General features: G+C 33.4%; 1 protein-coding gene across 3 annotated transcripts in view; it reads left to right on the top strand.

Moving 5' to 3' along the window:
* Positions 1 to 14,178, top strand: part of LOC136978243 (histone-lysine N-methyltransferase EHMT2-like) — a 68,024-nt gene that overhangs the window by 36,755 nt on the left and 17,091 nt on the right. For all 3 annotated transcript variants that reach the window (XM_067273911.1, XM_067273912.1, XM_067273913.1), the window contains one exon: positions 1,507 to 1,651. In XM_067273911.1, coding sequence (XP_067130012.1) covers positions 1,507 to 1,651 — 145 coding nt within the window. The remainder of the gene's footprint in view (positions 1 to 1,506; positions 1,652 to 14,178) is intronic.

The raw sequence follows: 14,178 nt of genomic DNA on the forward strand, positions 1-14,178 counted from the left end.
ATTTGTACTGAATAAAATAAAATTAATATTAAAATGATTTTAAAAGCAGATTTCATAAGCAGACATCTTGAAAACTAAGCAAAAAGATCTGGATACAACAAAAATCTGTATACCAATCAAAATTTTAGTTTAAGTAGTTAATAATATGTAATATTACATAACTTCCTGTAAACAGCATTTCTATTGATCTAAACCATTTGTTTTTGGATATCTAAAACAAGATTTAAATCAATGATTTGGCAAATTAAAGAAATGCTGTACAAATTAGTGATTAGATTGGTCAAATTTGTTAAACAGTCTCAATATAAATTTTATTTGTGAAAAACACTAAGTTACTTGTATATGCTATATATGAGCAAGAAGTTAAAACATAGTTGCAATAAAATTAAAGTGTGTTTTGGTTTTGATAGGAAATAGAATTTAATTATTTATTTTCTCCTGTATGTATAAGTTTTATGCAAGAACAAATAATCTATGCAATTATTCTCTTCCTGTTCTATTTAATGACTTTCTATTAATATATGATCAGTCCTTGACTTACACGCATCCATACTTCTGATGGCCGAAACTAGCATATTAAAAAATTATTTTTGAGTCTAAACTATTGGTTGTATTTGCTAATGCTATAGTATAACAATTAAATGTTAAATATAATACTGTAATGGGAAATAAACAATACACACTCATATATTCTCTCTCATTCTCTGTCTCTTTGTATAGCAATAACTCCTAATTTTTGTGTGTTTAATTCTGTGACTTGGATTTTAAATTCAATTTTATAATAAAGTGAATTAGTAATAAATAAATAAAAATTTTACCTGAAGACTAGTATCCAGTGATTTTCAGTATGATTTTCAATTCCTTTGAATTTGGTTGACTATCCATATATGTCTGTGAATCTTTGTAAACAAAATACTGCAATTAATTAATTGAACATTTATTTGAAGCAAAATGCATGTAATATAACATTATACTGTATATTAGCTTTTATAATTGCATTTTATACGAGTAAATATATATAAAAGCGAATGTGCAGCCTTGGGAAATAATGGTGAGAATGTGCTCCATTATTACTATTATTTTTTATATTTGATTTATGCCCAATTTGCGACTTTGACTTGTGAAGAATTCCCAGAGCAAAACTATGTCACAAATTGGAGACTGCCTGTTTATATAGACTAAACAATAATTGTGCTACTTAGATAATGTTATCTCTAGAAATGTGATCTTCTGAACTTATGAGTTGTCTGATCAATATATTGTTGAATTAACATTTAACAGAAATGATTTTATGACATGCAGCTTGTTTTAGATAAATTACTTTGTTAAATATTTTTCTGCAATTAAAAGTATTTATTTATCAATCACAAGATAATTATTTCATTATATGATTCATATAGAGTTGTATTTAATTTTTCTGTCAGTGCAAAGCAAAAAAACAGAAAATTTATTTTTAAGTAAATTAATTATATTTTAATTCTTATCATTTTCTTATGTATGTTTTAGAGATATATCAAGAGGCAAAGAATTAAATCCAATCCAGTGTGTGAATGGTGTTGATGGAGAACCAGCCCCAACTGATTTTCTGTATGTTACTGAAAATTGTGAAACATCACCAATTCATGTTGATCGTACAATTACTTCATTACAAGTATGTATTTATCAAATTACTTAAAATAATATCAGTAATTATTTTGAAATTTATCATATTTAATTAAATTAAAATGTGTATTTACAAGTTTTTGATTTAACTTCAACATTTACAGATTAGTTTTTAATCCATCCTCAGAAATGCAATGTAACTAATTTAAATCAAAGAACAAGACTTTTTTAAATGCAGGGTGTTTCAATTAACCATTGCAGAGATTAAATTATTGTCATTCTTTTTCAAATATTTTGTTACTTAAAACTTTAAAAAAGTTATTAAGATGAAATTCTTCTTTTTTAGCAAGACAATGCACAAAATCATTTTGACATATTGTCACAAATTGCTGATTTTCTTGATAAAAATGTAGTTAGCTGACTTTTGAGGTCGTATATGAAATTTTTTAAGGTCACTGTCATATCAGTTAGATTTGTGTATACATCCAGCTTATGATTATTATATCAATAATATCCAAATATAAATAAAATACTGTCATTTTATTGCTATATTGTTGATCATTTTATGTCAGTGTATAAGCTGATTTTTTTTAAGCTTGAAAAATATTTTCTGAAACTAGCCATTGAGTTATATGATGGGCATATGTATATGATAAGGGTTTTAATGAAAATGATGTGGTGATGGTGTTTACTTTTGCTATTGCTATATATATATATATATATATATATATATATATATGTGTGTGTGTGTGTGTGTGTGTGACATTTCAGTAGTCTATCAATGCTACTGTATTTATCCACATACTATAGCAGGGGTGGCCAACAAGTCGATCGCCGAGCCAATTTTGGTCAATCGCTAGCGATGTCTTAACTTAATGTATTATATTTGTAACCGAACGTAACTGTATGCATGCAGTTATGACTCGACTCATAAGCAGTGAGTGCACTTCGTACTGAAACACAGTGTATAAACATAGTATGTATTTCACACTCCCCCTCCCCACTTAGACTATGCCTATGACAACAAGTCGATCGCGACACATTTTTACGATAAAAAGTAGATCTTATGTGCACAAAAGTTGGCCACCCCTGTACTATAGTATGTGAAGTTTTCAGGGATGTATAGTGCTAACCTTCAGAATAACATTTCTGACATAATTGAGTTTGAATGTTTGAAAACATTCTAAAATCATATGAATGGGTGTGTGTTAATATTTTTGCTCTCTGAACTTTGCCTTTAGATGTGGCTGTCATCTCATGCTCAAAAATTAAAATATTATGATTATCTGATAAAAAAAAATCTTACAAGAAAGATTTTACAGATCAGGATAATGTGGAATAACAGTGTATCTCTGCAAGAATCTTTGCAATTCTCACAAAGTTGTTTATTGAAAATCAAAAAATATCATTTAGAAAATACTTTTTGTTTACACGGGCTTCGGAGTCATTCATTTTTCTGAAGTATCCTCACTTTTCTCACTTTTTTGGTCATTTTCATATGCCTATTTTAGATGTGAGACAAATCAAAAATAATTTTAAAGCCAAATTATCTGCCAAATTATCAGACTATCGGAATAAAATTTTCTGGAAGAAAATACTCAGTTGCGATTTTGAGTCCCGCTCAAAATCACAACTGCCACTCAGTGTTGTTAGGTTATAGGAAACAAAAATTTATTTCACGTACGTAAAAGAATTCTTTATGCACTTAAAAAATCTCTCTCATTACAAATTCAGAAGCCAGTGTTGAGTAAAGTTATGTACTCATGCCATATTTTCATTATTAGCCAAAATCTAGTTCTTCAGAGTTGCATTTCCTTCTACAAAGTTTAAAAATGAGTATTCTAAGCATTTCTGTGTTTTTGGCTGTTTTCTAAGAAAATAACTAAAATCCTTTTGCAGGGGAGAAAACACTACACAGAGGGATTAATCTCTCAAGCTGACAACATAATTTCAAAATATATCTAATTATTAAAATTAACACGCGATAGTAGCGTAACCGCCTACCACTAGACAAATTATTTCGTTTCTGACTATTTAGTTATCCTTGTTATAGCCCAATAATTTGGCAGATTATTTAGTTTTAATTAACAATCAGTTTATGGAATTGTTTACAAAAATATTTTTTACTTGATTTATCTTTAAATAATTTCATAAACTTGAGTTAAATAAAGTTGTTTTAATGATTTCATAGCATATTGTTAACATTAAATCACATCTATATCTTCCTAACTATATGTTTAAATTGACTACAAGTATAATTATTTCATATAGTAAGCAGTATTTTTATAAAATGTGTGATTACTTTACTTGTGAAATATCCATTTTTTAATCTTTTCTTTTCAAGATGTGTAAATATTGATTTCAAAATAAAACAATAAATCTGAAATAAATATATTTTAAATAATATAAATAAAATGATATTTTATTAATGATTTCATAAATAACAAGGAACTTTCTCCTGCAGATGAATAAAAACCAACATTGTTGCAACCTTGTTAACCTTTTGGGAAGTGTGTGAAAATTTTTTTCACAAGCAATCACATGTTGTACTTTTTACAACACTTCGAATCTTTTAATTTATTTGTAAATTTTATATGTAAATATGAATTTACATTTTCCTTTACTTTTTTAGTCTCTCAATTAATGCACAATTATAATCAGCATAAGCATTAAAAAATAACAGATAAATATCCCAGTATAGCCAAATTAGTGAAATCAGCATTGAAAATCCCGTTTCCATGAGAGAGAGGGTTAATTTCATGCAGAGCACTTTCTCCTGATAGAGCATCAGTGTTGGAAAGAATGCTTAATTCACTTTTGATTGTTAAGAAGGGACTAAACATGTATGACCAAAACCCACATCTTGTACCTATTACAAAAGACTACTGAAATTAGCTCCCTCAGCACATAGAATTTATCAAGAACAATTGGAAAATGAAAAGAAGTTAAAAGAATAAGAGAAACAGAAAAAAAGAGCACAAACATTTTGAAGAACAACAAAAGAAAGCTGTATTGTGAAGATTATGGACTGCAGCTGAGTTTAAACCAGAAAAATGTAGAAGAAAATGAAATACATGCCACCAAGTTTTGTTAGAAGCAACAAACAAAAAAAACTGGAGAAGGCTATTAACAGCAAGAACATGAATGAAGTACAAGCAGCACATGTGATGCTTATTAGTGTTAAGTGTTCAAAAGCAAGAGGAAGCTGAAAACATCCAGAATAATCTTAATAAAAGAACATCATCTTTCATGACTGATTATTTACAGAAGCCAAAGACTTTTTAATTATTCATGGTTTACTGGAAATACAGTAGCCACTCGTTATCGGGAGACAGAAAAAAACGCAATATAACTGAGTAATAAAAATTTTGGGCTTTTACTAAACAGATTATACATGCTATGGAATCTCTTCTTTCATCAGCAAGTGTTTCTGATATAAAATAAGCTCAGTTTTTCAATCCTGACTTTTAGTCATGGTTATATCATATTAATTGACATTTACATAAACATCGATACCAGAAACACTCATTATTGTTTCTTTAACAATGACATTGAAAGACAAATACTGTTGATGTAAAAACAAAATATCAATTGCCATTTTATTATACAGTACTATATAAATCGCTTATTAGAAATTTGTGTAGTTTATATTTTTCAATAAAAATTATAAATGCTGTAATTGAAAATTTAAAAAAATAAATTTTGAATATATAGTAGAACATCAAAACTTATAAAATTACAGAGTAAAAATTCTCTAAAAAGCAAAATAAAGTTACTACTGTATAAAAATTTTTGAACTTTTCATTCAGAATTGAAGAAAACTTTTCATTACATATTATGCTGTAAATTCGAAATTTCACACATTCATGTGAATTGATGCAGTATGGTCAATTCACATAAAGGTGTGAAATTTCAAATTCACAGAAACTTGTAAATGAGGAGCCAGTACTTAAAACTAATAAATAAACGACTTTTATATCAAAAGAAAACAAATGATAATGGATCTATCCACCTGTTCTGCATATTTAGATCTTGACAAATTTATTGTTTTACCTACAGTGATAGTTTCAAGGACAGTAATAGAAATAAAATACCATATTTAGTTGTAAATAGAAATTCAGTGGCAATTGGTAATTTAAAATTTATTGACTCAAATGCTTTTAAAAAGGATGTTTGGGGGACCAAAAACTGTGATATAACAAGTGGCTACTGTATTACAGTATATACAGAAATTTTTAAAATGTGTTTAACCATAACAGAACAAAAAGAAAATAACTATTGATACTTTTACTGCTATTTTGCTGAGTTTTCCTTTCTGTTTTTCACTTTGTCTTGTCACTATTGCACTCACTTTTTCTGTATTTGAACTCACTTTTCTCACTTTTTCTGAGGGGAAATGGCACTCCCAGGCCTGGTTTACATCATTTTATTTTTCTTGGTGTTATTCATCAATGTTTTCCACATCATTAACAGTTTTCTGCCTTGATCTGCTAATAGAAAGCTTGGTATGCTTCAGGAACCAATTTCATTGGGACATAATATCATTTAGTTTATTTTTTGCAATCAGCAATGTCCCAGTGTACTTTTTCTCCAGCTAATATGGATATGTGCTGATGTTAGGGTGCATTATTTGTAATTGAATATCTCAGAATGCCATGAACTGAGGGTTAGCACTATATTTTTTGAGGGCTTCATACCTGACATAACATTTCAGATCTAGTTTATCAATGGTTGCATGTATATGGTAGATATAAGTAAGTATAAACCAAAATTCTTGAGGTCAACTTACATGCTAGTTTGACTTATACATTGGCATCCATGGCAGTAAATGTTGATTATAAAGGTTTTATTTCCTTGTTTGTTTAAGAAAATGAGTTTATTTTTTGGGTAATCTGAATTAGAGATTTTAAATGATTGAAATTTAAAAAATAAACAAGAAAAAACTAAATATTTATGAAACAAAAATAAACTATAACAGACAAATCATTTACTACTTAAGCAGAATTAGTGGTAAATTATTTGTAATGTTATAAATACAGTAAGATATAGTTCTACAGATACTTTTCTAACATAGAGGTAATTATAGTTCATTCCTAATGCTTATTACTTTTTGGAAATCATAGGCTTAATTTGCTATATATATATATATATATCCTGTTTTCTCTTTTAAGGTAACATATGTAAACAAAACAGAAAAACAATTCAGTTTCTATACAAAATTATTATTTTGTTAAGATGCATTATAAATTTTTAATTTTGATCTTTAAGTGAAATATATTTTGTGATGATTACTAACAGCAAGAGACTTCAAAAATTTCGTTAAAACCAAAACATCATAAATATATATAATAATGATAATTTATTGAAGTGATAAATAAACATTTAAACTAAAGACTGCAAATCATTCAATAGGGATATTAAACTAGTATGCATGATAACTAATGATTAGAAAGTCATATTATTCTTTTAATTAATTTTACTATTATCATTTATAATCTGTTACTATATTGCTTTATTTCTTTTTTTTAAACAATTTATGATTAATCTATTCATTGCAGCAAGAATGTCAAATTGTTAATTACAGAAATCAAATATCTGAGTAACCTGAATTAAGTGGAATTTTTTGGCTTAACAGCAGCTAAATTCTTGGTCACATTTAAAACATTTCAAAGTTTAGGTCTTATACAGATTTTTTTCCCTCTGTACACCAATTACATTTTGGTGTTTTTAATAGGGCTTTGAAATATAAAATATTTATATTGAAGGAAAAACAGTTTTAAATATGAAATGTAATGCATTTCAACATTTTTTTTTTTTTTATGAATAAAAACATAACCCTCTGTAAATGGGAACCCATGAAAATGGAAAATTCTGACAGTACCATTTTAGACAAATTTTATTGTACTTGAATTTTACAGTACAGTAAGACCCTGCTTAACATGGGGGATGTGTTCCTAGACAACAGAGAGCCAAACAAAACAGCATTAAACATGGGGATCACGCAACCAAAAATAAACAAATTTTACTTTAATTTTAAGTTATTTTTATATTAATTTGTATAACAATATATGTCAAATAACACACAACCATATGCATACAGAAATGTAAAGTTCATTTTTTGTGACGAAGGTCCTGGTTCTTCTGAAATTCTTGTTTTTTTGCGATAAAGTTACGTAGTTTCATTTGTTGCTTCCCCTCGATGTGGGTTCCTGTCCGTGGTGAGGGGACCTCCCAGAGATGGTTTAGAAACTCTTCTTTACCATCGCTGGGATCTGAACGCCCACCCATGTGTTTGCCGTGCGTGGTGTCCCGTATGCCGGAAAGGGGGATCCTGGTAGTTGAGGGGCAACATACCGTCCCCAACACACTGCTTTGGCCCCTGCTTCGGATAAACGGGAGGCTCAAATCAGGCTCCGTTTGAGTCAATCGGCTGGTCGTTGAGTCATTGTTGACCTCGGCTTGGAGTCAACCGATCGATGCAGACCGGGCAGACACGTCAGACAAGGTGTGCTCTTCTCGACTGCATTGTGAGGGTATAGCTCCTGAGAAACCCTGGTGCGACGATCTATGGGAGTCTCCCATGTGACGGCACCCCCCTGTTGGGCCCCATGGTGGGTGGGGTCACTAGGAGCTGAATATAAATTCTTAAATATGGATACCAAAAACCAAAAACAAGCACAGACAAAAGAAAAGACCTCCAGCCAACCTGCTTACTTAATAGTGCATGCAACTGGAGAAAAACCCCTTGCTAAGTGTTCTCCTTTTTTGATTCAAAAGCTATTTGAATCAACCATTGGGCATTTAAAAAAAACGCAAAAATTGAGGTCAGGGGATCTAGTAGAAACAGCCTCTCCTCAACAAACAGTAAAGCTTTTGTCAATGAAGACTCTTGGAGACGTGGCAATTTCGGTCACACCACACGTAAGTTTGAACTCCTCACGAGGTGTGATATCTGAGTTTGACTTAATGTCTGAAGACGAATCAGACATTCAGATCGGCCTCTCAGACCAAGGTGTCACTTCCGTTCGACGCATTTCAATCCGTCGAGACGGCAAGTTGATACCCACAAAACATTTAATCCTCACGTTCAACAAGCCTACATTGCCATCCTTTGTTACAGCCGGGTATCTGCGCTGTGCAGTTCGTCCGTATATTCCAAATCCGCTGCGTTGCTTTAAATGCCAGCGATTTGGACATTCCCAGACGTCTTGCCGAGGCAAAAGCTTATGTGCACAGTGTGGAACTGAAGGTCACGACAGTACTGAATGTAAAAGTACTCCACACTGTGTGAACTGCAAAGATGCCCATCCTTCCTACTCCCGGAAATGCCCTGCATGGCAAAGAGAAAAAGAAATTCAACGGATAAAAACTGAGAAAAACATATCATATCCAGAGGCTCGTCGCATGGTCACTCCAAGTGCACCTATGCAACAAAAGACATTTGCTGCCGTGTTGAAATCTACTACGACACGTGGGGTTCAAACAGATATTTCTGTATCCCCAAGCGAATCTCTTACATGCCATGCAAGATGCTTATTGATCCCATCTACACAATCAGAAGAAAAGGAGATCACAAAGACTAAAACCTCTGTAAGTAAATCAGGGGTAACAACCAGAAATGTGGGTTCTAAAAAAGCCAGTAAGAACCCACTTAACAAACAAAGAGTGAAAGCAGCCCTCTCTAAAGTTTCAAAAAAATCAGAAGCTCAATCTGTGAGTGAGTTTTCTGACATATCTGACGAAGAGCCTAATACGGAGGTTACGAAACCAAAGTCACCTCCAAAAGAGAGACCCCCTGTTAAATTAAAGAGGGATACCCTCGCAAAGAATGCTACCTCAAACACATAATGGATTATAAAATAATCCAATGGAACTGTCGTGGTTTCCGCAACAACTTCTCTGACGTTAAACACCTGACATACTCTACCTCATCTCTCTGCGTGGCACTCCAGGAAACACATCTAAAACCTGGAGAAAGAATTTCTTTAAAAGGATTCGATCTTTACCGTAAAGATGACGACAGCCACACCCGCGCCAGTGGAGGTGTGGCTGTACTGGTTTCAAACCGCATCCCGTCTTTACTGGTACAAATAACAACAGAACTGCAAGCTGTGGCAGTCAGAATTTCAATTGGCGTTACTGTCACAGTTTGTTCGATATACTTGCCACCAGATGTCAGAGTCAATGACGATGAATTGGATGCCTTGGTTGAACAGCTGCCAACTCCATTCTTTCTACTTGGTGATTTCAATGGTCACAATCCAATGTGGGGCAGTCCCGACATCAATCGTCGTGGCAGGGCCATTGAGAGATTTATAGGCAATCACCAACTGTATATATTTAATACCGGAGAAGTGACATACTTCCATGCCCAACAAGAACATTTACTGCCATTGATTTATCATTAGCTAGCCCAAACTTGTTTTCAGCATTTACATGGGGAGTTGGATCTAATCCACTCTCTAGTGACCACTTCCCAATATTTTTAAAATACCGAGGCAGAGAAAGCTGTGAAACAGCCCATCCACCACGCTGGAAACTTGAAACAGCAGATTGGCCTGCATTTTCTTCTTTGGCTAAAATCACTGAGGAAATGGTCAATACTGCTGATATCAATGATGCAGTTGAAGCCGTCACATCGACTATTATTCAGGCAGCTGAAAAAACAATGGGGATAACATCAACCAGATATCCAAAGCATCCGAAACCATGGTGGAGTCAAAATTGCGAGGCAGCATTTAAAAAACAAAAGAAAGCATGGGGGATTTTCAGAAGATACCCCACTGCTAACAATTTGATTGCTTTTAAGAAAGCAAAGGCAAATGCCAGGAAAATAAGGAGGCAAAGCCAAAGGGATTCTTGGAGGAAGTATGTATCTAGCATAACATCTTCCACCAGCTCAAAAGCAGTCTGGGATAAAATCCATAAAATTAATGGGAAATATGCTTCTCATTCTCTGTCCATGTTGGAAAATAATGGCACAATAATCAGTGATATACGGGGTATTGCTGATCTGTTGGGTGAGACGTTTTCGGCTTCATCCAGCAATATTGTGTATACAAGGGATTTTCAGGTTTATAAAGCTCAAAGTGAAAAACAGTACTTAAACTTTTACTCCTCATCTAATGAGGAATATAATGTGCCATTCACCAGAATAGAATTACATAGAGCGATGTCTCGCTCGGGGAATACTGCTGTAGGCCCGGATAAAATCCACTACAGCATGATTAAAAATTTGTCAGACAATTCCCTTTGTAATCTTTTGAATCTGTTCAACAGAATATGGACAGAACATACCTTTCCTGACTCTTGGAGGCTATCTATCATCATTCCCATACCCAAGCCAGGTAAAGACTGCAAGAATCCCTCTAATTACAGACCAATCTCTCTTACGAGTTGTCTCTGTAAACTTTTTGAGAGAATGGTAAATGGACGTTTGATGTTCCTCTTAGAGGAAAAGGATTACTTTTCACCACATCAGAGTGGATTTCGTAGGAACAGAAGTACCACGGACAATTTAGTAAACCTTGAAGCATCCATACGCGAAGCGTTCGTTAGACGACAGCACTTAGTGTCTGTGTTTTTCGATATAGAGAAGGCCTATGATCGCTGCTGGCGATACGGAATACTTCGTGATCTGCACCAATTCGGATTGCGGGGTAATTTGCCAACTTTTATAAAAAACTTTTTACGGAATCGAAGATTCCAAGTCAGGATGGGCACAACTTTATCTAGGCCTTACACACAAGAAGAAGGTGTTCCTCAAGGTTCTATTTTGAGTGTGACTCTGTTTCTAATTAAAATTAACAGCATAGCTAAATGTCTTCCTCCCAGTGTGAAACACTCTCTGTATGTGGATGACTTTCAGATCTCCTGCCAGTCTAGTAATATGAGTTTTATTGAGAGACAACTGCAAACCTCCCTAAATCGCATAGACAATTGGTCCAAGACCAATGGTTTCAGCTTTAACGTAGAGAAGACATCGTGCATTCACTTTTGCCGAAGGCGTGGTTTGCACCTGGAGCCTGAAATTTACCTAAATGGGGTTAAAATCCCAATGGTCAACGAAGCAAAATTTTTGGGTGTCGTGTTTGACCATAAATTGACGTTCTTACCACACTTGCGCAATTTGAAGAGTAGATGTTTAAAATCTCTGAACCTTTTAAAGGTATTATGCTGCTCATTCTGGGGAGCAGACAAATGTTCGATGCTCAGAATATATAGAGCTCTTGTTCGCTCTAAGCTTGATTATGGATGTATTGTGTATGGCTCTGCGCGAGAATCTACTCTTCGGATGCTGGATCCAATCCACCATCAAGCATTGCGTTTGTGCACTGGTGCGTTTCGAACTTCTCCTGTCCAAAGTTTATACGTAGATGCTTATGAGCCCCCACTATCTCTCAGGCGAGAGCAGTTGTCTCTGTTCTATTACATTAAACAGAAATCTTTGGCTAAACCTTCAGTTTATTGTAGAGTATCAGATACTCAGCTGAAAAGATTATTTACAGCTCGCCCAAGTTGTGTCCCTACATTTGACATTAGAATGGAGAATGTAAGCAGCACGATTGACCTGGACACAAGCAACATTTCACAGGCCGAGGTCGATAATATATCACCTTGGTCAACTCCTGTGATTAATGTTGACATTAGCTTAAAGCAGTTTCCTAAGGAATCCACCCTGGACTACATCTATAGGCAGCACTTTGCAGAAATTCAACATCACGACAGGAATTTAATTCCTATTTATACAGATGGATCGAAATCGGTTGATTACGTTGGCTCAGCCTTTGTCTGCCAGGATGAGATCGTGGCAGAACAAATTGCATCAAATTCTTCCATCTTTACTGCAGAGGTGCAGGCTATTTACCTAGCCTTAAAATATGTAATTAGGAAAGGTCATCGTTGCTGTGTTATTTACACTGACTCAGTTAGTGCACTTCAGGCTTTGATCTCACATGAACCTAGTTCTCACTCTATAGTGATTAAAATTCGCAAACTGTTTTGCCATCTTATTGCAAGTAATATTTTTGTAAAATTTTGTTGGGTCCCAGGCCATGTAGGTATAAAAGGGAATGAAGCAGCTGATGCAGCTGCAAAGTCAGCAAGTTCTTCTCAGCATACAATGCTTATTGAAGGAGGTGACTTGAAGCTGGTTGTTAAAAAACGACTAGCAGAGAGATGGCAAAATGTGTGGAACGAACAAGTCCACAATAAACTTTACGAGATCAAACCTATAATAGAAAATTGGACACACAAGAAACAGTATGATAGGAGATCTGAAGTCGTTCTTACTCGTCTGAGAATTGGACATACTCGGCTTACTCATCAATACCTTTTGAAGGGTGATGACCAGCCAGTATGCCAGTATTGCATTTGTACTTTAAGTGTTAAACATATACTTTGCAACTGTGTTGCTTTTGACCAGAGTCGCAGACAGCATTTTGGAAATGCAACTTTGAGAGAGATTTTGGGCCAGAGGCCAAATCTTGATAAGATACTGAACTTTTTGAAAGTTATAAATATTAATAGAGAGATTTAAGTTAACTAATTTATTTATTTATTTATTATATATTTATATTTGTGTTGTTCTGTTTGTTTGTGTTTTTGTGTTGTATTGACGCCTTGTGATATATATATTTAGCTTTGTTTAATTTTACTATTTGTCATGGCGCAGCATAGCCTGTTTGGCTCTTGTGCCAAAAAACTAGAACTAACTAACTAACTAACTAACTCATTTGTTGCTTTCTTTTTCTTTCCTTAAGCAAATGTTGGTAGCAGAAAATTGCATCCAAAATGCCTCATTTTGCTTTTGCACTCCTTTCAAAACCTGGACCATTCACTACAATTTGATCAACAATTTCAGATATCATTACCAAACTTTTACTAAGGAAATCTGTACAGAAATTTTTTGGGTTCTTTGTTTTCAGAATTTCTATTTTCCAGTTGTACGTGAATTCCTTGTTCTGCCAGTTCTTGAAGGTCATTGTTGGTAAGACTCTTGCCAGAAACCTGTGGTAACTCCTCAATATCCTGCTCATCTACATCTCCTAGTCCTGCTGTATCGATTAGATTGAGTTTGGTCAACCTAATGATACAGTGATAGGCTCTTCTCGTTGAGAATTCTTGGATACCTTCAGCCATAACTTCTTCCAAGCTCTGTTCATGGATTTATCAATTAATTCTTTCCAAGCAAAGCCAATATTGCCTATGTCATTCATTATGTTATATTTTTTTCAAAATTGCACCAAACATAGATTTAAAGAAAGTGCACCTTTTTGCCCCTTTTTTTGATTGGTTTGTGTTCGTAAATAATTGTATTATATACAAATCAATGAAATGCCATGATAATTTAAATCAGCGTAAATTTTGAGCTTTTTTTTAAGGCTTTGAGCAGACCACATTATATCAAATCAGTGTTAAGCGGGGTCTTACTGTACTATGAAATGATCATATGAAATATGTATTTAAGTTCCATATTTTTTTTGTTTGTCATTTCAGTCTAATGAGTTGTAAAAATGCTTATCTATTAAAGATGTTATTTAGTTCAGATTTTATATAATGATTATAATTTGAATT

This window comes from Centruroides vittatus, unplaced genomic scaffold, assembly GCF_030686945.1.
Source record: "Centruroides vittatus isolate TY-2023 unplaced genomic scaffold, ASM3068694v2 contig_5, whole genome shotgun sequence".
NCBI lineage: Eukaryota > Metazoa > Arthropoda > Arachnida > Scorpiones > Buthidae > Centruroides > Centruroides vittatus.